This window comes from Benincasa hispida, chromosome 11 (assembly GCF_027475165.1).
Source record: "Benincasa hispida cultivar pf3 chromosome 11, pf3_genome.v1.1, whole genome shotgun sequence".
Taxonomy (NCBI): Eukaryota; Viridiplantae; Streptophyta; class Magnoliopsida; order Cucurbitales; family Cucurbitaceae; genus Benincasa; species Benincasa hispida.
The window spans coordinates 9,085,286-9,109,236 of NC_143488.1; the positions used below are offsets into that span (position 1 = coordinate 9,085,286).

The following is a 23,951-nucleotide window of genomic DNA, read 5'->3' on the forward strand; positions in this document are numbered from 1 at the left end:
GAATGTGAGGAAATAAAGAAGTATGGATTAAAGCGGTCGACACATTGTTTGAAATGGGAGTGAAGGGCGGTGTTCAATGTTGTCCATCAGAAATGGGTAGTTTTTATCATTTTCGTTCCACTTTTAAATGAATGATTTGAAATAAACAGCCTCAATCATAATCATATTGCTTTTGAAAAATTAGATGAGTAAACATTAACAATCACACTAGTTTACAATCGAGGCCTATTTCGATTAATGGTCCAATTGAAATCAACTTAAATTACACTATTTTTCATTCCCCATGTAAACATAACCTAAGAACAAAAATATTATCAAACGGGATCTCAACAACCAGATTTATAATTTAATTACAAGTTTATTTAATGTTTGAACTTTGAAATTTAGACCACTTTTAGACATTATTTGGTTACTAAACTTCTAATTAAACCTTATTTAAATATTTTTTATTAAAAAAAAAAAAACCAACCCAATAGAAAAAAAAAGGATTTTTGGTTTTAATTTAAAATGAAGAAATAAAATAAAGAAAGAAATAAAGAAATAAAGTGGGGAAAAAAGAACTGAACCAACCAAGGTTTGTTGGCGAAGATTGGTTTGCTCAACGAACGCTTCATCGGCATTATTTCCCGGCTTCAAAGGTTTCTCTCTCTTCTCTCTCTCTGCAACCACTCCTCCATTGATTCTCTCAATTCTTCCTTTGTTACTCTCTTTCCCTCTTTCTTCTTCAATTCCCCGTCTCTCTCTCTCTCTTTTTTCTTCCCTTTTTAGGGTTTTCTTCAATTCCCCCCCTTTTTCCCCTTTCAGATGCGCTATTGACTTCCGTCCACCGCCTGCCGGAGCAACGACCAACTCTCCACATTCATCACGGCGTCTAAGTAGTGGGTTTCTTTCTTTTTGTCCTCAGGTTCACGATCTGAGGCCTCCCCACCCCCCCCCCCCCCCCCCCCCCCTCAAACAATGAGCGCTTCAAGGTTCATCAAGTGCGTCACCGTTGGAGACGGAGCTGTTGGCAAAACTTGTCTCCTTATCTCCTACACCAGCAACACCTTCCCCACTGTCAGTCTTTATTTCTCTCTTTCTTTTTTATTATCATTACCACCCCCTCCCCCCCTTTTTTTTGCCTTCTTTTGATTGCTAGGATCAACGTATATGACTTACAATATTTCATAATGCCTTTGTCTTGCCTTGTAATAACAATTGGTTTCATTTAGCCAATGGATATTGCATACATATGGGATCTAGAATTTTCTTGATATTCTGTTTTGCTTCTGCCATTTGGCATCAATTTCTTGTTTTATTTATGTAAGAGTTTATGTTTGAAGCGTGGTCTATGATTGCGTTGCAGAAATTGAAGGAATGGATTGATATTTTATTATTTTCCATGTTTTCTTTATTAAAAATGAAAAAAAAAAAAAATTGATATGATCTTCTTTTGCATGTTGCCTTTTATTTATTACTTTTCTCTAGAAGATTAGAATCTGTTCTTTCTTTTTAAACAATGTTTTCTTAGTTTTGTAAGAAACTTACATTTGGTAATCTTTCCTTCTGAAATGTGCTCGAATGTAGGATTATGTGCCTACAGTTTTCGACAATTTCAGTGCAAATGTGGTTGTGAATGGGAGCACTGTTAACCTAGGGTTGTGGGATACAGCTGGTATTTTGCTAATCCATTCTCTCTTTGTTTTTTTAGTGCTACTATTACTTTCTTTCTTGGGATTGAATTTGTTGTTCTATGTAACAGGACAGGAGGATTATAACCGACTAAGGCCTTTGAGTTATCGTGGGGCAGATGTTTTTATATTGGCATTCTCTCTCATTAGCAAGGCCAGCTATGAAAATGTTTCTAAAAAGGTAAAATAAGATATGGTATGGTATATAAGTTTTTCTCTATGATAGAATGATTTTTCCCACGTTTTGAACGTTTTTAGTTCCCAATATATAGTTACTAATGCTTTATTTCAATCTTTTTGGCATAATTTTCAGTGGATTCCAGAGTTGAAGCATTATGCACCAGGAGTACCTATTGTTTTGGTTGGAACTAAGCTTGGTAAGTTATTTTTTCTTATGTTCTTTGAACCTTTTTGTTATTTGCTTCTTCTTAGGATTTGGCTTATTTGTCAATATAGTTTCTATATTATGTTTGTTTAGGCTGTGCTGTCGTTTCTCATTTTAAATCCTCTTATAAAGAAAATATCATGTCTCGTTTGAAGAAGTATGCTTTCTTTCTAAATCAGGTAAGTATTACTCTGACTGATGAATGCCTGCGCTGATAACTTGATAAGTAATGTCTGCCGTTAACGAATAACACTTAATCTTGATTACCCATCTCGGATTACTATTACACATAAATGCATTTGATGGGAGTTGGAAAACTATAGGCAAGTATAAACAAAATACTGCTAAAAATATCAGCCAGAGGAGCCGAAACTCCAGAAACAAACCCGCCCCCAAAAATGAAATTCTGCATGCAACATAGGCTCTAGAATTTTGGCAATGAAATTAGTCGAGGTGCGCGTAAGCTGGTCCAGATACTTACGGATATAAAAAAAGGGCAATGAAAGGAAAAGGTGTGTAAAAATGTATGTTAGTAATATAGGCTCTAGAATGAAATTCAAGTGTGTATAACTTCAAACCTCAGACCAATGCACCACCGTATCACAAGAAAATATCTTGTTACCCTCCAACACACTGTAGTGTGATGAAGAGTTGAATTGCCCATAGAGTCCTCACTTCAAAAACGAAGAAGGAGATGCAGCAATGCCTCCAAAATCCTCCAATCCGCTGGGAGTAGGCCGTAAAGCTCATATGGAGCAATCTGTACCAAGTACTTTGCGAAACTGAGCAATGAATAAAGTATAATCCATATCCTTGGTGCCTTCTTAGTTTATCTCAAATATGTTAAAGAAGAATGTGAGTCTAAGTGGTGGGGAATCGTCTGTTCATTTTAAGAATCTGCCCTTCATGTGACCCAGTATTTTTTGTTTTTCTTCATTGTTATTATATATTGCACATTTAAAGAATCTGCCCCTCTCCTGTACTTTTAATTTATTTGGGCTGGTGTTGGCCACCTGGTATCTTCATGTGTATTTTCAGCTAGTTTTCAGCTAGACTTCATGTGAAGATTGCTGACGGTAGCTTGTAGAATAGTTTGTTGGTATACCGTCTCTATTGAGATATAATTAGAATCCTTCTACTCCCCTTTCTCTTCATAATTGCTGGTGTCAATTTATAAGGATACTGTATGTTTAACCTTCTTTTCGTTTACATTTTTTCTTGAAGAATGTAGTATTGTTCACACTAAAAGGAGAGTACAAATAGGGAGGAAGAGAACCCTTCCTATTAGCCAGAGCAGTAAAAGAAAGCTCTCCAATTGACTTGGAAGTCTAAAGTAGATTAATTATTAAGGAAAAAAATTAATAAAACCTTAGAATGGATACACCATACTTAAAAGCACCATTTTCTAGGATTTTAAAATGTTGAGGCGTGGACAAACTGACTCGGACACTCACGGATGTGTTAAAAAAAACAAGTATCTTGTGAAGTTGTATCGTAAAATAAACCCTATAATAATGACAATGTTGCGTTGCTGCCTAGATGTTAGTCCTGGGAGTGGCCATGTTATCAAGAATGCCGAATGTTTGGAATTGAAATCATATTTAGGACTTAGCATCTGACATCACCACCATTTTCATGGTTGAAGCTAACCAGTCGTGTGGTTGATCTTGTGGACAAGTGACACAAGATTTCAGTCACTGGATTTCATTTATTGGCTTAGAGCAAGCCTAGACTTCACTTGCTGCATAGAAGAAAGAAAAACTTTCTTTATAACTTTTTGGCTATTGTGATCTTGATAGTTATCTGGTGATGGATTTGTGTTTCTTGCTTAATTAGATCATGATATCCATACATTTAACTACATAATACAGCTGCTGATTGAGATAGGTTTCTACAAGTTAATGGTATTGATTTTGTCTGTTATCTTCTCCAATTCAGTGATGGGATCTATTTTTGTGATATTCATATTTATGGTTAATGCACTAATATGTGTGCCATCAATGACTTCCCTGGATTATTTATTACTTTTGTTGATTTTTCATGAGGTAGATCTTCGAGATGATAAGCAGTTCTTCATTGACCATCCTGGCGCAGTTCCTATTTCAACAGCTCAGGTAAATTGTTGTCTTGATTGGTTTTTTATTTTCAAGCTGTTCTTGTTGTGTTAATGTAATTTGGCTTTCATGTCAATGTCAGGGAGAGGAGCTTAGAAAGCTGATAGGGGCTCCTGCATACATCGAGTGCAGTTCAAAAACTCAGCAGGTATTTGTATACGTTTCGCGAGTGACCTAGTATTTTGGCGTTGTAGTTATGGACTATTAATTTGCTTTTCAACATGGTGTAACCACAGAATGTGAAGGGAGTTTTTGATGCAGCTATTAGGGTTGTACTTCAACCTCCAAAGCAGAAGAAAAAGAAGAGCAAAGCTCAGAAAGCATGCTCGATATTATGAGCAAAATTCTAGTTGTGAAAACATGACATCACCCTTTGTCTGCCTGTATTCTCTCATCCTTTTTTTTTCTTTCTTTCTTTTTGATTCTGTAGTGGCCTAAAAGTCTGATTTATTTTTCTGTCCCGCATTACTCGCAATCTCTGTGAAGCATCAACGGGTAGTTTGTTACTGCTATCCAGGAAACGACGTGGTATCGAATTAAAAAGACAACATGTTCCTGACCTTTATTAGCCTTTGGTTTTAATTATGTACTAATAGAGATCTGGATACTGGAACGTGACACCGGTTAGGAAGAAGCAATCTGTTTGGAAAAAAGGGCAATTGGAGTTTGTATGATGTGCTTGAAAAGTGTATGTATGGAGGGAAGAAGGGGAAGGATTTGTAATGCAAGTGTGTGCTTCAGAGAGAAACATTGGTGGATTCTTTTATTTATAAATTTGCATTCTGACTTGACATTAGTGGTTTTTTTTTTGTAGCATAGAGCCATAAATAGGTTCTTTGGAGTTGTTTTCTACTTCAAATGAAGCTCCCAAGCTTGAGTTGCTTGAGTTTTTTAAGTTATGTGATTTATTATTTTTCTCCTTTAGATCTCATAGATGGTTGAAGAATTGTTCTCATTTAGTAAAATACATTTTGCCAACTGCTTATTAATTCTGTGATTTTTTGTTTTCAAGTTTGTTTTTGTGGATGTTTTGTTTTGTCCAGATGGTTAATTTGTTTTTCTTTTGTAAAATGTTTATATAACCATTTTTTTCAAAAGAACAAAATGGTTTTCTACCGTCAAGATATCAAACTTTCTTCAAATGTGTGTAGGAGTGTTTTTTAAATTGTTAAAATTATGTCATCCAAATCATTCGGATATATGTATTTAATTACTCAAATTAATTTGATATTTAATGTTATACTCTTAAATGTAATTTTTACATCATCGTTTTGAGTGATTTTCAAAATGGCAGGTGATTCTATTTCATAATCGAGTTCAAACATGCCTTAATGCTGCTAAAATGGCTACTCAATAAAAGCAATGAATGGGATGTACGAAGTTAAAGGAAATGACAAATTTATAGTACCATCAATTTCAACTTAAAAACAAAAAAGGAGATATTGTGTGTACTCGGTATTGGAAGAATTTCAAAAGATGATCATTTCGGTCATTTTCTAATAATTTGGGGTTTTTTTTTTTTTTTTTTTCCTTTCTCACTATATATAGTCGGGGGATACATTTGAGAATTTCTTTATTATTATGTTGTTGTTATTTTTTAAACTTGTTAGGAAATAAAAAAAGATGGTCTTTATCTTTTAGACGAGAAATGGGTTCTTTTAAAACTTGTTACGAAAATATTATAGTTTTATTGATCGTCATCCCTTGAAGAGATGAAATTCATTTTTGTAAGAATCTCGTTTGTCAAACAAACACATTTCTCATCTCTTTAAGAATAGAGATACAAAAATTTTAACCATGTTTACAAATGGGCACAGTAGTTGAGGTACCTTACAACAAATGAGCGGGCATGGATTCAAACTCACCCAGACACATATATTTTTAAAAAGATTAACGGAATGGTTACATTACCAATTTAGTTTTGAGTAATTGAACCATAATTAATATTTAATTAATTCAAATTTATTTAAAATAAAATAAATTAGTGTATACGTATATGGTTGAATTATGAAGTATAGAGTTAATATATTTGTAGAGTTAGGAAGTTTATGTTTAGGGTGTAGAGTTGAGTTATTGGGCCAAAGATAATTGATGCAATTTTATGTAATATAAAAAAGATATATGATTTTGTTTTGATTATTTTGGTTAACCCTTCAATTGCACATGTATTTTTTCAAATTTTTAACACTCCATTGAGATGTCAATTAAGATCTTTACATGTATTTTACAATTTTTTACATGTAACCATTGTACTTGAGGTAGACAAAATACTCTTGTTTCATACAAACAACATAGTTACGATATGCTTTTGCATTAGTGGAATGAATGCGTGCAATATGCACAAAACAACGTACCTTCATCAACGGGTTTAGGGTTTTTAATGACATTTTATGTCAAATTGTAGGTTAGGGTTTATTGTTCATGTTGGTATTGTGAATGTGATAAAAGCCCCATATTAGCATATAAGAGGACGGTCATGAGTATAAGGAAGAAGAACTATCACTAATGATACGAGGTCTTTTGGGTAAAACCAAAAGTAAAGTCATGATAGTATAAACTATTATGTAAGAAGACTACTAGACACCAAGAACTAATAATTTAAATTTTGTATTCAAAAACACTTTTGTCAACCAAGTTTTTTGTTTTTTTTTACTATATGATCGGTTGAGTTGATCGTTAGAATTAGTCATTGGAGATGACTAATAGAGTTGGTCACCATAAGTGATCATCGAAGTTGAATGTAGTAGTCATGTGGAGTTGGACATTGAAAATAGTCGTTAATTGATGAAAAAGGTCTTCAATAGTCGGTGGTGTCGAAGGTGATTGTCAGAATTTGATCACGAGAGGTAGTCATCGAAGCATGTCGCTAATGATGGTTGTTGCCATAATTGGTCCTCGAAGATGGTCACTAGAATTGGCCATCGGAGTGCGCCAACATGTGGATCACTGGAAACATTGAGGAATGAGGGTACGAGAGAAGATGGAGCTTTTTATTTAATACACAAACTCAATAATAAACATTATAAAAAATATTATAATACCAACTTGTAAAATTCGTGTGCAAAACATTAAGTTGATTGAAAAATTCAACTCAACGGAAGCCAATGCTTCAAACATCCCTTAAAATTATAAAACCTACACTATATCATCTAAAAATTCAAAAACTCCACAAATATTAAACGAACTCATTTTGAACACGTGGTTAAGAAAATGAATTAAATTAATGATGAGCAAGGATTAAAAGATTCATTGCTACATCCGAGGGCTTGACATCTAAAAGATTAATTGATATGAAGGTGAATGCTAATAACATCTATAATTTAGTTAGAAAATAAAAACTCAATTATTAATTTAACTCCTTTTTTATAAATCATTATTTACAAATATATAAATTGATATCGATATATTAATCATATACAATTGAAAACTCGATATCGGTATCAACATCGGAGGATAATCAACATTAGAAACCAAACCAATAGCTAGTTAAATGTCCATGAATCCACCAGAAACATGAAAGGACCCATCAAAGACTATTCAACTGCAGATGGAAAAGCAAGTTGTAGGGAAAACCATGAAGATGGCGTCAAACAAAAGACATTATAATCTCTGGAATGCAGGATTTCCAAAACGTAAAACACAAGAATCTGGAATTTATTGTACCGTTCCTGTCTGGAATTCAATACTGAAGCTTAGTTTCAAAATATGCACAAATGCCTCGAGCATGCCAACCGTACAACCCGAAAAACAGCCAGTGGTTTGTATCAGTCTCACATTTCAGATCACGAAGCAATGAAGTCTTATACTATAGAATCAGATTTTACAAAATAGAGAAGTAATGAAAGTCATTTTTCTACTATCGGAACGAGGAAGCTTTAACTCTTTTAACTAGAATCTGGGGCCATTTTGTATACCAAAGAAGCAAGAAGCCAACTGGAAAATCGAAAGAGCAGTATATCCAGCAAACCGGCTCTTCAGATCAATAAACCAGACTAAATTAACCCTCAGCGTATAAGGTGAGCCAACGAAAACTGGCCGTAATATTGTCAATCTTGGCAATAATCAACTAGGCATCCAAATTCAGTTAAACTTTGATGGGTTCATATTTCTCACCCACTGCACCACCTTTCTGCTTTTGGAATTCGATGTACCGGAGTGTGCTGGCAAAGAATGCATCTGCCGACAAATCCGGAGTAGTAGTGTCGCTCTGCATTTCGGTTGTAATCAGTTCAATTAGGCCCTGGATGGTAGCTACAGTGATCTGTGGGTTGCCCTTCTCGAAAAAATACAAGTATCTGGAAGCAAACAAAACAAAAATGATCTATCTACCTACCAGGAGAAAACCATACTTAAAAGTGATAAGGCTCTGAAAAATATCAAAATATAAGAATTACTTGTTCAGTATCTCAATGAAAAGAGAGACAGGCCCAGTGCTACCCCTTGTTGCATTTGACATTTGCTGAGCTGCATTTGCTATTCTTAATGCACGCTTTAGGCAAAGCATCACCCTGGTTCATCAGGAGGAAAAAAGTGATTCAAAAGGACAAGATTTCACTAACAAACACTCTCTTTTCTATTTATTTTCTGTTTAAACGGAGCAGGCAGGTAGAGAACATCAGATGTTCCATAAGCTACAGTAACTTATTCCTAGTAAGCATGACAAAGAAGAGAAAAAACAAACATTCAAAACCATAAGTAAATGATCGGGAAAAACTAGATTTTCTTTTCTACACTAGCAAAATCGCTAATGCATTTATAAAGTCTCGACCTTCAGGTAATAACCATCTGTACAACATTAGAAAGATAAGAATTGGCTAGCTATATAGACCCACATCCAACAAACATAAAACGATTAACGTAAACTTACTGTAACTTTGTTACTCACCTCTCACCATCCTTCATATTATCATGATCGTCAAGCCAGAAGAGATGCGAGCAAGCATAAACAGCTCGACATTGATCAGGTTTTTTTAATAGCTTTGCAGAGTACTGCATCGCAAGGTAACTTTGTCAAGGTCTTGGCCAAAAATATTCATCTTAATGAAATCGTTTTTTCACACGCCATCTTCCAAACAGAAACATAAACATGAAAAGGACGTGAAATAAAAATTATAAATTGAGTATATGTAAAGATCTGGACTGGACATACAGGCATTTTTATTTGAAAGGTTTGATTGTAGAGACTTAAGAAGAGGTTTCAAGCATAAGCACAAAAATGCACTTGCCAAACATTATATCATTTTTTTCTGCATTTACTTGTCTAAACCTTTGCATTCCGACATGATGTGTCCTTAAATAGTTAAATGTTTAGTGCATATGAGCATCCAAACTAAGAGTTAAAAGTAATAATAGATTTAGATGCAATATTGGACATTCAAGCACATGCCAAATAGGAACAATATAGTGCCAGGACTCTGTAGAAAGTACCCCAGTGGCTTTGTGGGTTAAAGTATCTCTGTTTTCAACACCAAAAACGTGCATCTTCTGAAGAGTGCCTATTATTAAATGTAATGCAGTCACTTGAGCTTTCGAGTCCTGTAAAAGAAAAGTTGAACGACATCATAAGCATGGGAGGAAATAAAGGGACAAGCCTTGTGAAATAAGAAATAATTACCGCGAGCACAAAGGATCCAACTTACTGAAATTTCTTCTTCATAAAGAATGTATGCTTGGGTAAAAAATTCATAAGCAACAGGTTCTAGGTCACAATCATTTGCAGCCTGATCAATAAAAATGCATGTTAAAAATTAATTAGGATACCACCTAACAAGAGTACTCAATAACACAAAGAACAAAAGAACAATAAAAGATAGAAATATATACTGCAATATCAATACTGAAACTACAATATACTTCAGCACATTTTAGAGAGCTGAGAATCCTCTCCCAAATTCCCCAAAGGAAATCCCACAAAATTCTGCATTGCCTAACTCTCAACCCACTTCCTCTCTTTATAACTAAGAGAGAGCCCTACCAAACTTACTATCTAATTACTAATATGCTCCTTTTAATAATCATACTAATATTCTACAAATAACCCCATATATCTCTAACTGGGTCCCTTACACTACTCGCCCCTTGAAAACACACCTTGTCCTCAAGGTGTGGGTTGGATAATCCATTACAAGCCTTATACCCAAAGATCACAATTACCCAGTACGTGTTTTTCTTTTTCTTTTTCTTTTTCTTTTTTTTAATTTTTTTAATGAACTGAAAACATAGAACCCCAAACCAGCAGCCGTCTCTTCAGCCTTGAAAAGAAATTGGGCTTCAATTTCTTCCTTTGGACTCAGCCCAATAAGCAACCCATGACTCCACGTTCTTCTTTCTTCATTTCCACTGGCGTTGTTCTCCTCTAATGGGCTAGGCCCATTATCAATTTGCTGTCCAAAACAACACAACAGCCTTCTCTTAAGTAACCCCCACTTCCCATATAACAAATAATGAATATAACAACCCCTTTTTACTTGGATTGCCCCACATGCACAACTCTTCAATCGTTGGGCCCATAAATCATTATCTTCCTTAAAAGTAGCAGTGGGCTTCCAGCAATCCCAACCCATAACCAAGCCCAAAATAGTGCAGCCACTTTGTCCTTTCCATGTACCCACCTCCAGCCACGTTCTTCCGGCCTTAGAGATAAAATGGGTTTCCATTAATTCCCGACTTCAGCCCATAAAACAGCCCAAGAACACAGTCTCCCTAAGGCATCTTTATTCTCTCCCAGCATATGACTATATTTTCTGTTGCAACTTTTTCCAACAGTTGGGCCCACCGAATTTTTTGTCCCTCCTCTTCACAAAACTTTTCCTTTCCACACACCTTCTTCGCCCATGGTAGTCTGTCTCCCTCTGCAACTTCCGACACCTCCTTCATGAAGACTTCCAGCCTCACTTGCGTCTTCACTGCCACCCGTATTCCAACGACCTCTGTTTGTGCATCTGCTCATCCACCACCATCGCCCAACATCTCCACTTCCTCTTCCCGCAAATAATCTCGCCAGTTGCAAGTCCTCCATTGCGACTTCCTCCCATCTTTTCCATCGTGACCCAAAGCAATTCCGTTCACCGGTCCCTTCGTGATCTCAACCCAAGAATCAGTGGCATCTTCTCTCTCCATCCCGACCAACCATACTCTGCATCCTTGAGCAATGACCATTTATTCGTTTGTCCACCATTGAACGCCAGCACGTCTCTTCGTCAATTTTTCACCAACTTTCCTCTTCGCTTTTCTGAACATGTGTTCATTGGTAGGTGCTCCTTCCTCCTTTTCTTCTTCTGACTGCCATATTACCTTCTCATTAATAATGGTTGACCACATTTCTCCGATGCTTCTACCTCCTCTGATCGGTGTTTCCACTTCCATCGAGTCCTTGTCTCTGACCATCTCACCCTTCACCATCTCACCTTTCGCCATTGGTGATGGACACAAACGATCAGGTTTCTCTTCTACTCCGGCTTCTCCATCTCCAAGTCCTCATTCTTTTTCTCTTTTTCTTCTCTACTGTGGAGCAACCCATCACCTCCCTTCTCTTCTTTTGGTTCCACCAATTGTAACTCCTCGCCATGCCCGTGGGTTCTATCAAATTCGCCTCCTCTTCAGTGGCGATTTCCTTTCAACAGCAGTTGCCGGAACCCACAACTTTCCTTCTTCCTTGATGCCATTCGAGGCTTGTGAAGATCCTTCCACAGACAAGCCTTCGATTGTAAGCTCATTGGAGGTTACAGATTCCGCTCCCATCTCCAGCATTTCGTGTTTTTCTTCCCTTAAAGGTATGATCCTCTGAATTTCAACATCCAATAGTTTCATACATTGACGTAGGGATTGCATCATTTCTTTGATCTCAGCCATGTCCCTATTGAGATCATCCAACCTCCCTTCCATTGTTTTTTGAACCATTTTCTTTTCTTCTCCCCGGTTTTCTTGCAACTTCTTCTCCCAGGTTTCTCTTTTGATTCGTTCGCACTTGCGATCTGCCATGCTTTTCTGGAATTGCTCCCATGTACATGGAGTTTCTCCTCTCTCTGCTGCCTCATGTTCGCTCCCATGTCCATTGTTCATCTTCCCCCATTGCCAAACACAAACGGTATCCAAGAAAAAACAAGCTCTAATACCAATTTGTTAGGATACCACCTTAAAAGAGTACTCAAGAACACAAAGAACAAACAAGAACACAAAAAGATTGAAATATATATTGCAATATTAATACTGAAACTACAATATACCTCAGCACATTCTAGAGGGTTGAGATTCCACTCCCAAATTCCCCAAAGGAAATCCCACAAAATTCTGCATTGCCTAACTCTCAACCAACTTCCTCTATTTATAACTAAGAGCCCTACCAAACTTACTGTCTAATTACTAATATACTCCTTTTAATAATCATACTAATATTCTACTAATAGCCCCATATATCTCTGACTAGGTCCCTTACAAAATAACAGCTACATATCATAATATTCCAAACTACCGTGAACCAAATTTCTTGGCATACCTCACCACATTGTAGATACAACCGAAACAACTACCGTGAACCAAATTTCTTGGCATACCTCAGCACATTGTAGATACAACCGAAACGCCAATTCTGGGGCTGGAACACTGGAAAGGATCTCGATGGTCTGAGAAAAAACATTGGAACATTACAAATATTCAATTCAATATGAACAAGTTCACACAAGTTCTTTGAAACATGCATAAGCCGCCTGTAACACACAAGGCCACAGAAAAGCAAACTAGAGGAACAAACATATTTGGAGAAAAGAACCTTCCAGCTACAGTTGCAAATGCAACCGATTACACAATGCAGTTAAAAAAATTATTAAAAGATGGACACCAAGTTTACATAGGAAGAGATCTCCCGCTCCATTTAGGTAGTACCTGAGTTAATAGCTGAAAAATTTTCTTTGGGGTCGTTGATGTCTCATCTCCAAAAGGATTTTCTTCTTGGCCTTGCAATTGCCTAACCAACTGCAATTAATAAGCAATTCACAGTTACTACGGTTCCAAATGCCCCCTAACAAAATCATAGCAATCCTCTCTGTCATAATCATTCCTTCTTAACCGATAAAAAAAAATCCTTTTATGATTCACTCAGCAACTTTCTTCTCGACCTTCAAAATAATCCTTTTATGATTCGCTCAGCAATTTTTTTCTCGACCTTCACACTTAGCGATTGTCAGGAATAAGGTCTTCAATACTCAAACACTTCAAAACCTCCACTATATTGGAGGGGACAAAACCCCACTTATTCCAATAGCTCAAAAAGTCAATTTTATGACACCAACTACTATGAAAAGCTTTCATACTCACAGTAACTGATCTCCTATGTTAGAACGACAATAAACTCATAGTTATAAGTTATAACAATCAAATGTTATTTTAATACAAAAAAGAATCGACAAAAGAGTTTAGTTGAGCCAAGAGAGTCAAACCTTGAGAGATGAAAAAACAAGGGCAGGAACGGTAAATGGCAGACGCTTTATTCCTCCTGGCAGGATATGCTTCTTAACAGTACATATTATCTGCAATTAGAGTACAAGTCATCAGCAAAAGAATGGGCCTCACAACAACAGCTAGATGAACTTCCCCATCTATCTACCATCTACACTACAAGATAATCTGACTAATGGTCCTATGGTGCAATAAACCCCACAAGGTTTATCTCCATCTAGGGTTGATAGTTTTAGACATACTAGCTTCCATTACGGAAAAAGAAAGAATGTCAATGGGACATAGAAAATAACAACCCAACAACAGAAGCCACAAAGGAAGCAAACAAATAAATAAAAAGCCAATAAAAGACTACCAAAATTAAAATATCACTAGGATGGTCACCAAACGTATAAATTAATTAATTGCCTCAATCAGTTAACGACTAACACTGCCAAGAGATTAGTGGAATAAAGGAAATTCATTCTGTAGGAAGCCAGGTACCATCATGCATATGTTACCCATATGATTTGACAATACCAATCAAGTATGCAATATATCTCATTAAAATAAGATTACAGAATGCTGATCCCATATTCAACAAAAGCTGTTCATTCCATTTTGTCAAGTTCTATCAATGTCTTCCAGAAATAAGATTGAAGAGGCATTCACATATCCATGAAACAAAACTTGCATATATAATCTATAGCACCCAAATACCTTAAACATTTCATCTGGGTCATCATTATACAACATCTGAATAAGACGAGCAACAGAACTTTGCTCCTCCTTGAAATCATCTTCATCAACCTAAAGAATTGAAGTGAGGAGAGGACAAAGGAAAGATGAAACAACCTCGTCATGAAACAGAAACAAGTCCAAATGTTGACTTAAATATAAGAAAAAGAAAAGGATGATAAGTTAAATCAGTAAAAAGGATTACAGTTACAGATTATCAATATAAAAGCATAAACCATTATGAGAAACAAGGTTTTCCATAAAAGAAAAGAGAAAGAACCTCATCAGGAAGAGACCCATCTAAATCCTTGATAAGCCCTCTTATCAATTCAAATAATGCCTCAACCTACATAAAAGTAATCCATATAACTAGAAAGCATAATTAATAATAAAGACCAAACACCAAAAGGGATCATGTACATTGTCAGCGGTAGATATTTGAGTTTTATTCTTTGTTATGCTTTGAACAATAACCGTTGCCATGACTTTGATCGTTTCACCATCAAGGTACTCCATGACATGTGAATAGTTTGATAGCTTCAATGTAGTGACAATGTCATTATATTTTTCCAATGGAGCACTCAGAAGGGCTACAATCTGCTTTGTTGCTTTGCTGTCTTCAATTTTCCCTTTACCAGAGAGTTTCTTTACACATGCTCCCTGAAAAACAGATGATAACACTAACTTTTTATTATAACAGTTGATCCTGCAAGAAAGTACAGCCAGGAAATTTGGTTGTCCAAAAATCCATGTTTGACCATTTATTTTACAGCACAGTTTCTATTTCTAACAACCATTCTTTAAAGGTGTGATCAAATGGCTTACAGAGGTTGAAGTGACTGTGTAATAAACTAGTCTGTAATTTTAACAAAGTAATAGAAGTTAGAACGCGACTTGTAGAAAACAATTATCTCAACATGTTTTTCCTAGGTTTTTTTTTTTTTTTTTTACCTCTAAAAAAATTCAGCCCTACTTCTAAACAGATCCCTAATTTCTTAACCTAGAATTACTTGGATTAAAAAAAATGCGATTTATTTTTAACCCATTATCTTACCTACATGTAGACAATTGATAAAGAAAATTTGTATATTTAAGTTTGAAGTGGGTAGCAAATTTGATCATCTTTTATGGGTGGCAGTTCAATAACTAAAGTGATACATGGAAAATATGAACTTTAGCAGTCTTTACATCAATGCACTTGAAAAGCAAATATTACCAAAACAAGATCTGCATAATCAAGTCGATCTGGATGGACATGAAGCGTAAATGTGAGAAGTGCTGAGTATAAAGTTACAACTCCCACTGTAGGCATATCAACCTGTGCTTCTATCACCTGCAAAGTGAATATTGCACATATATCAAATTTAACTAATTGAAGTGATCTTAAAAAAGTTATGAACTAGAGAGTCGGAGACTATTTCTTTTTCAGGAAAAAAAAACACTTAAGATACTGTTTACGACCACCAAAAAACAGATATTAAGTAAAATGGTGATGATGATAATTAAAATTCATTTGAAAGGCGAAAGAAGAAAGAAGAAACTGAGGAAATCAGATATAGAAGATATAAACTAAATTTCAACTAAACGACCAACCAGGAAGATGTCGCATGCAATATCTTGTTTTTTTATAGGAAACAAATACAAATATTCCTCAAAAAAGATTTCTTTGGTTTTGGATGAACCCCAACTCCATAGTTGTGTACTCAACTAAAGAATTTATTTATTTCATCTATTAAATTTCTAACTACAAATCTCTAAGCCTAAAAGACAATAATTACCTTCCCAATGGCTTTGCTCAGTTTTGAAAAAGCTTCTACTTGCAAGAATTCTGGTAACACTTCTGCACTTGAAGCAGCATAATTTGAAAGCCTTTCCATTAATTGGGACAACACCGTCTTGATATCAACAGATGGCTGAAAAATACAATCATGAAAGGGATGTATAAGGCTAAATGACTTCCAAAAATGTTAAGTGAAATAAACTACATTTTATATTATAAGAATCCAAATGCTGAATGTGTTACTTCTTCTACTCTAATTGAGTGAGCAAAAGCCCATCAAAATCTGAGCTCTAAACAATTCCTAAAAACGAGTGGTATGCCTCTACTTCTATAAGTGCAGTATCACAAGCTCAATGTGCTCTTAGTAAGACAACTACCTGCTTGTTGATGGATGGCGATGCCTTCCAAGAGGCTCAAAACAACCTACACATTAGATGCGTTGCACAGAAAAGTTTCCATGCATGCATTAGAGGGAAACCATAATTTTTTTTTTTTTTGGGTAAGAGACCGACATTGAGAAAAAAATGGAAGGAATATACAAGGGCATACAAAAAAACAAGCCCAACAAAAAGGGGGCCCAAAAAGCTACAATAAGGATCTCCAATCCAGAAAATCAAATTAAGATCATAATTACAAAGGCCTAGTGATTGACCCCCATAGGAGGCATTAAACCCCATCACACCACCTCTCCACCTCTCAAAAATCCCTATTGTTTTTTCTCGAGCCAAACTCTTCAGGAAATAGCAAAGAAACTAGCGTGCTAAAAAAATTCTTCTCCCGAAAAGGCAAACTCAGGAGCACCTCCTCAATCATTGTGTAACAATACTGGCTCATGAGAAACTAAGAATCAAAAGCATGTCCCGTATTCATGATGAGACGACATTGATGGATAGTCCTAACTGACTCCCAACACAGAAGGTTTACGATGCACCAGTATAGATATACATTATCTTAAAGTGCCTTCATCTCAAGGATGAGAATAAGAGTAAAATTGTCGACATTGTTGAGGAAAAAACCAAAAACAAAAGGCAGAGATGAACATGAAAACAAGCCTTCCCTGGCACCTCCTAATGGAAAAGGCATCCAGTCTCACATAAACTTAAGAGAAGCAAAAATAAATAAATAAGCTCCGGAGTTGAATACATTTAAGATAGCCCACCAAACTACTTCATCAAAATAAAAAGTTCAGAAACTGAGTTCATCATTCGGTACCGGGAAAAGCCTCTTTAATATTTGTTGTACCATAAAAGATGGATTTTTAAGCAGTAACGTGAGTGATGGTATTGTCCCCACCTGAAGCTGGGGGCAGGCGCCCAACAAAACATCCAGCGTTTGTAAGTGATACTCATCAGGAAATACTTGAATGATGCATTCCATCAAATAAAATTGAGCAATTTCATCCTTACAATTAACAACCTGTGGAGCATAGGTATGATAATTAGAGTGGAAGTGACAAGTTAGGAGATTCAGCAAAATAGAAAAAGAAAACTGCAACATTTTGCACCTGCTCCAGGACTCTAGGAAGTACAATATCCTTGTACATATCAAGGTCAACACCCTCCACCTGACTGAGAATATGCAGATTCTTTCCGACCTAATAACAAGAAGAGGCAGGGCAAAACTTGTATGAGCGTACATGCAGAATGTACACAATGCCATTTTAGTGAAAGTAACCAGTCTCAGAAGTCTGATGTTACAAGATCACGTAGCTCGCTCCTTTCCTTCTCCCGTTTCTCCTTGTCCCGGGCAGGTCCCTGCAGACCAGAAAGCCCGACAGCAAGCCTCAACACAGGGTCAGCTAAGAGTATGAATGATTCACAAGCATTATAACCTGCATGACCATAAATCATGCACTCATGAACTATTTGTACCCTCATGACATGCAATCATCCTTGTACCATGCATGTTCAAACATGAGAGTAGGTGACAATATTGGATGACTAAACCCACCTGATGCTGCATCCGCACCCAAAGTTTGTTCATTTCTGTGAAATTTTGGAGTACAAATTCAACTGCATCGATGACAGTGTCTGCATCTCTGTAGGAGTCAAGAAAACCTCAGCAGATTAACTCAATAAGGATCAAACAAAGGCTGCCTATCATAAATCACATTTCTGTGACAAAAATAAAAGCACAAGTTTGTATGCTATTGATGCATATTATGAAGCACAAAGCTATGATTTATATACGTGTATAACGTTCGCAACAACTTGGGTGATAATGGCGCATGTTCAACATATCAAACACTCCAATACTTGTTGGATGCATACCATCCCTTGTAAAGCATAATAGACAGATGTCACATATTAGTTGAACATGGTCCTGTTGGACACAACTGAACCCTTGCTAAGCATAATAAATACATGTCATATGCCAAGCAATTGTTTGACACTTGCAACTAAAGTGTCCGGACTCATATTTACTTATTTACTTTTCAACAAAATGGACATCACGAGAAATATAGAACAACAATAACAAATTTTAGTAGTGAAAACTGTTAAATTAAATGATAGGCATTGATGACTTCAATTTTATAAGATGTTTAATCATTTGAAAAATAATAGTTTGATCCACGTGCTCTTTGAATTGATATTGGTCAAAGCAGTCAGCAATTTATCATTAGAAATAGACAACATAAACTAGTCTCTTCCACTTCTTGAAATATTTGCAAATTCTATTATATTTGTTACTTCTTTTGGAATATTTTACCACCTTAAATCTCAAGAATTTATATTTGACACCAAAAAATCTGAAGGTCAAGAATTTATATTTGCCACCAAAGAATATTTCGCCAGGATCACCAGTATTCAATGATTTAGTGTAGACAACTTTTTTTAAAATGAAATACCTGACTTACATTGAGCAAAAAACGAAAGAACACATGCTTACAAAAGAGGAAAAAAAAGCCAACAAAAGGGAAGTCAACTACAAGAGGGGACACAATCAAGTAAAATAAGACCTAATGAGTAATTACGAAAAAGCCTAGACACCGAGGCCAAGAGAGATCAGGGAATCTAGCAAAAGACCAAACATCGTCATTGGAGCTATCCCTGCCCCTGAAGATTCCATTGTTTCTCTAGCCACATAAGCCTCACAAAATAGCACACAGCCCACCAGAAAAGCAACCATTTCTCATGAAATGGCACATTGTGTAGACTGTTTTTTGTTCATTTTCATTGCTAAGCAAGCAAAAATTATGTTGTGAATTAGTTAAACCAGTGGCTTATTAATCATCTTAAGCCAACGAATTTGAATTCCTTACCCTTCATACTCTGACCCAATATCAGGTAGCTTATCCCTACTGACTTGAGAAAGATAACTCCTCAAAAATAGCCCACGTAAGGGATGCTGAATACCACGGCACATCTCGACCAGATCTTTAAGAATATCTTTTGCAGGAGCCTCCTTGGATTTGATGTACACTGATCCCACAGTACAAAGAAGGTACCTGGACAGTTCCATAAATCAACAAAAAGTTCGTACAGAACAGAACATATATACCAGTAGCAAGGCCCAATAGACAAAATATACATTTCCACAGTGTTTTTAAATGTCCAAGGTGCCTTAAGGCGCAATGGCCCTCTGGAGCCTAGGAGAGAGGCGCACAAAAAAGCACAAGATTTTTTTTGTGAGGCGCACTATATATAAAAATATTACTTAAAAAGAGAGTATAATTGAAGTCAAAATATGGAAAAAAGGGACCCCAAAGACAAGAAATTTTGCATTATCCTTTTAGTTAATAAAGAAGGAAAACCCTATTATTTTTTACAAATAATTGAAAAGCCCCAAGGTGCAGGGCTTTGATCCTTGGGACTTCGTAAAAGGTGCGCGCCTAAGGCGTGCCTTATTTTGTGAGCCTTGCTTTAAAGCGAGACGCCAGACCTGCACCTTGGGCCTAGGCGCGCGCCCGAAAGGGCTTTTTAAACGCTGCATTTCCAAACACTGATGGACAAATATAACTCAACATGGAGATTTTCAACCTAATCACCCGAGAACTTCAAACCAAGCCAATAGAGAGAAGCAAGGTAGCCAAACCATGAACTAAAACAAGCTTGTGTATCATAAATATCATTGACCACTAAACATAGATACAATTAATTACATGGGAGGCTAATGAGTAGTAAATATCACTAATACATTTGGTGCTTGAAATTTTTTGAGATTAAATTATATTTTTTTATAACTGAACAAAGCATTTCATTAAAATTCCATAGCCAATGTTAAGAAGATAATTGGCTTAGTTTAGGGCCTCTGTGTCAAACTCTCCTTCAATTATGCCATCACAATTACAAACAGAAAATTAGTAAGTGATTGCTAGAGGGCTGAGAAAAGACACTAAACTTGGGGTTGACCATAGAAGAAACCTTTTTGACAGAAAGCCATAGAATTGGTCAATTTTGTTTCCAAGCTAGAGGTTAAGAACGTTAATCAAACTGGGGACGGTGTCTTCGGACTCTCAACTACACAGAAAGGTTCTTCAAATCTGCAAATATCTACCTATTAATGCATCAACCATCACATTGGTTGCCAAAAAAACGTGACATGGCAAGAAAAAAAGGTAACGGATTTCCTATGGTAATTGACCTATAATAGCTTGAAGTATTGAACATCCAGGACAAGATTAAAGAAGAACCCATCTGTTATAGTCTCGCTCTCCTAGATTTTCTTGAATGGTACCTTGAATGAGGTACTGACTATTTGTTTGTTCAATGTGAATTGGCCAAAAATATGCTACTTCCTTTGTCGAGACATGGCCTGGCTTGGTGTTATACTAAAGATATCGGTGGCCGACTTCCAAAAATTCTCTCAAGTCCATGGTTTTGGGTAAAGCAAGATTGTTGTTCACAATTCTCCTAAAACTCTTTTATGTGGCATTTGGACTACTAGAAACGATAGGATTTTCAATGAAAACATAATATTTATTGTAACTTTTGAGATCTTACACAATACCTTTTCTTTAATGAAAAAACAACTTTCATTGAGAAAAAAATCAAAGAATACATAGGCATACAAAAAGGAAAAGCCCAGAAAAGGGAGCCAAACTACAAGCATGGGCCCAATCGAGAGAAATAAGACCTAGAAAATAATTATAAAAGAGAAAGAAACAAAGGCCTAGAGAAAAACAGAGAATCTAACAAGGTGTCATGCATCACTATAAGAACTCTCTTGTCCTCTAGAGATTATGTCGTTTCTCCACATAGTGCAACAAGCACTTGAAAATTTATGATTCTACACTACTAAACATCTACATATGTATGCGACATTGCTGACATTTATTCCCTTCTCTCTATACTCCCCTAAACTCAACTCAACAGTAAAATAAGGGATCAATGAGCATTGTGCTTACCAGTGTCTGAGCATTAAAACGCCAAACCTGATACGATTACTTAGTACACTAAATACACAGAGTTCCGCTCAAGATACTAAACAGTCTGAGCATTCAAACTTTTAATGACATCCATGTTTCTAAAGAATGAGAAATATCAAAGCGTAGTTAGCAGTAACAGTAAATCAGATTTCAGGTCAAAAATACTCACAGTCTGGGTAATATATTGCCTGCATGCTGTACAAGTTCGTACAAGTCGATTATAGAGCAACCCCGCTTCGTCTCCTCCATAAAGAAAATCTCTAGCTTTCTCAACTCGTCAAACGCTCGCATGTCTGAAAATGGTAAAAAGAAAATGAAATTTAAAAAAAAAAAAAAACTCATGAATTCTATTGCTTTCTTCAATTCCAAAGGCAAAAACAGAGTTACCCAGTGACAGAGAGAAATAGCTCACATAAGTCATAGTATTTATGAGGGGAAAGCTTCGAAGTCCGCAGCTCAGACAGCATCTGCGCAGAATACTTCAAAGCATCTTTAAGATTGTTGGAGTCCTGAGGCAACACCAAACCGAAATTAGGGTTCTAATTGAAAACCCCATCTCAGAATCAAGTCATTCCAAGCTTTCACATGAATTCCTCCTTGATCTATATAGTCCTTGAGAACAAAATATACACGAAAACAATTACAATTGCAACAGTTGAATAGAAATACCAGAGATCGGTGCATGTAGAACGCATTCTGCTGGAGGCCGGCGATCCCAGCAGCAAGCCACTTCTCCTCGTCCTCAACTCCGTCGGAAATCATTCTTGACGCCGTTTTTCGTCCCTCTGTGCACAGTTCTTCCTCCGCAGATCAGTTGCGATGCGATTCAAGTTGTGAACCCGGCTATGGCTTCCACGATCACCTGACAAATGTAGTTCGGGTCAGCGAGAGAGAATCGAAGGGGGCTTTGAGGTTAACGTCCCGCTATGCCCACACCCGTATAGTTGTTGGATCCGATTCCCTCCCAAATTTTAGATCCGAACCGATATTCTTTTCTGTTGGGGGTTAAATACGCGAAATTGTCATAAATAATCGTTCTCAAATGTTCCCATCTTTGAGGATTAGCACCTTTTTTAACATTTGTTAATATAATTTTGATCCCATCGAAATTCAGACAAAAATTAATTTTTTTCATTCTTTTAATTTTAATTCTACCCATTTTTCTAAATATTGTCTTTTTTTAAAAAAAAATCCTATATCTTTTCAAATTTCCTATATTTTTAATTAATATTATATCAAATCCTATACTCAATTTTTTTCTACAATTATCTTAATTTCTAAATTTCTAAATGAATTTACTAATCTCATCTAGAAAATATATAGAATATTGGTATTGATGCACCATATTTCATTGAGAAAGTCCAAATATATAGAATATCGGTCTTAATTGTTAATCGAAATTTTACTGGAAAGTGCCTAGGATAAAAGGGTTAATTTTTTATCTAAATCTTGATAGTTAATCTTGGTCGAGATTGATCAAACAAAACTATTTCAACGAATTTATGAAATGACACTAATTCTGAAAGATAAAAACTTGCTTGCTTTGTTCTTATACATTTTTTTTAATTTCATTTTAGTCTTTATATCTACACATTTTTTAAATTAATTTTTTTTATTTTTCAAACAATTTTAAATTTAACATTTTGGAGTTAATTTTATCAAAATCACACTTTAAATTAAACAAGTTAGAGTATTTGGTAAATCAATATTGAAAGGTTGTATTTTAGTTGTAATGGTTTTCACTTTCTTTATATTGATGCTCAAATCTGATTTTTTCTTAAGAATTGTTTTTAAAATTTACCTGGTTTAAATTACAACTTATTTTGTAGCTATTGGTTAATTGATGAAGTTTGTTATAGAAAAAAAATTATAAATTTAAAAAAGAAAGTTACTTGAATTGGGAAATTCTGTTATGTAGAGCTGAATTAATCAAATTCTGGTTATAATTTAAATTTTTTTAAAAAAAATGTTTAAGGATGCTTCATCAAATAGAGTCAATGCATTGCAGACAGAGTGAAGAGAGATATTCTTGTTTTTCCTTTTTTCTTTTTATTTTTTTTGGGAAAATGCGATATTAGATTCTAAAACAATTCTTTTGGTTTCGAATGGCATATATATATATATATAGACTAAAAGGTTAGAGATTTAGTATTTTGTCTTGTATTCGACTGGCTAAATTATAAAATTGGTCTTGAATCTTTGAACTTTGTATACATATTTAGTCATTTAACTATGATATTTTTTACAAAATTGAAAATTGGTTAAGTTAAACGTAAAAATTTAAATTTATATATGGTAATCAATTAGTTTAGTAATAAATTAAATCTGTCGAGTCCTAGACACAAAAATCAAAAGTTTGAAGACTTGAAAAAAAAAACTTTTAAAAAATTAATGGACCAAAAAAGTTAAAGAATTCAAAATCAAAAACTAAACTTGTAGTTGAATCTATTTGAAAATACTATAG

The 23,951-nt window shown here is 35.5% G+C and overlaps 2 protein-coding genes across 3 annotated transcripts; one reads left to right on the plus strand and one right to left on the minus strand.

The window, feature by feature from the left end:
• Positions 1-515: 515 nt before the first annotated feature.
• LOC120090539 (rac-like GTP-binding protein ARAC1) lies at positions 516-4,965 on the plus strand. The gene is made up of 8 exons (XM_090307251.1): positions 516-638; positions 805-1,056; positions 1,567-1,654; positions 1,742-1,851; positions 1,984-2,047; positions 4,105-4,169; positions 4,252-4,317; positions 4,406-4,965. The coding sequence occupies exons 2-8, from the start codon at positions 958-960 to the stop codon at positions 4,505-4,507; spliced, it is 594 nt and encodes a 197-aa protein (XP_090163377.1). The 5' UTR covers positions 516-638; positions 805-957; the 3' UTR covers positions 4,508-4,965.
• Positions 4,966-7,791: 2,826 nt separating this feature from the next.
• Positions 7,792-22,531, minus strand: VPS35A (vacuolar protein sorting-associated 35A-like protein). Of its 2 annotated transcripts, none has more exons than XM_039047743.2 (21): positions 22,157-22,531; positions 21,900-21,996; positions 21,657-21,780; positions 19,382-19,567; positions 18,070-18,157; positions 17,817-17,873; positions 17,624-17,713; positions 17,413-17,535; positions 16,118-16,252; positions 15,556-15,672; positions 14,760-14,999; positions 14,620-14,685; positions 14,322-14,411; positions 13,604-13,693; positions 13,050-13,139; positions 12,722-12,790; positions 9,809-9,889; positions 9,597-9,704; positions 9,055-9,158; positions 8,564-8,677; positions 7,792-8,464 (listed from the first exon to the last, which is right to left on the minus strand). In XM_039047743.2, exons 1-21 carry the CDS (start codon positions 22,247-22,249, stop codon positions 8,254-8,256), a joined length of 2,373 nt encoding a protein of 790 aa, XP_038903671.1. In that variant the 5' UTR covers positions 22,250-22,531; the 3' UTR covers positions 7,792-8,253. The 2 variants fall into 2 exon arrangements, with proteins under 2 accessions (XP_038903671.1, XP_090163376.1); XM_090307250.1 differs by having other exon boundaries at positions 17,817-17,950; positions 22,157-22,466.
• Positions 22,532-23,951: the final 1,420 nt, after the last annotated feature.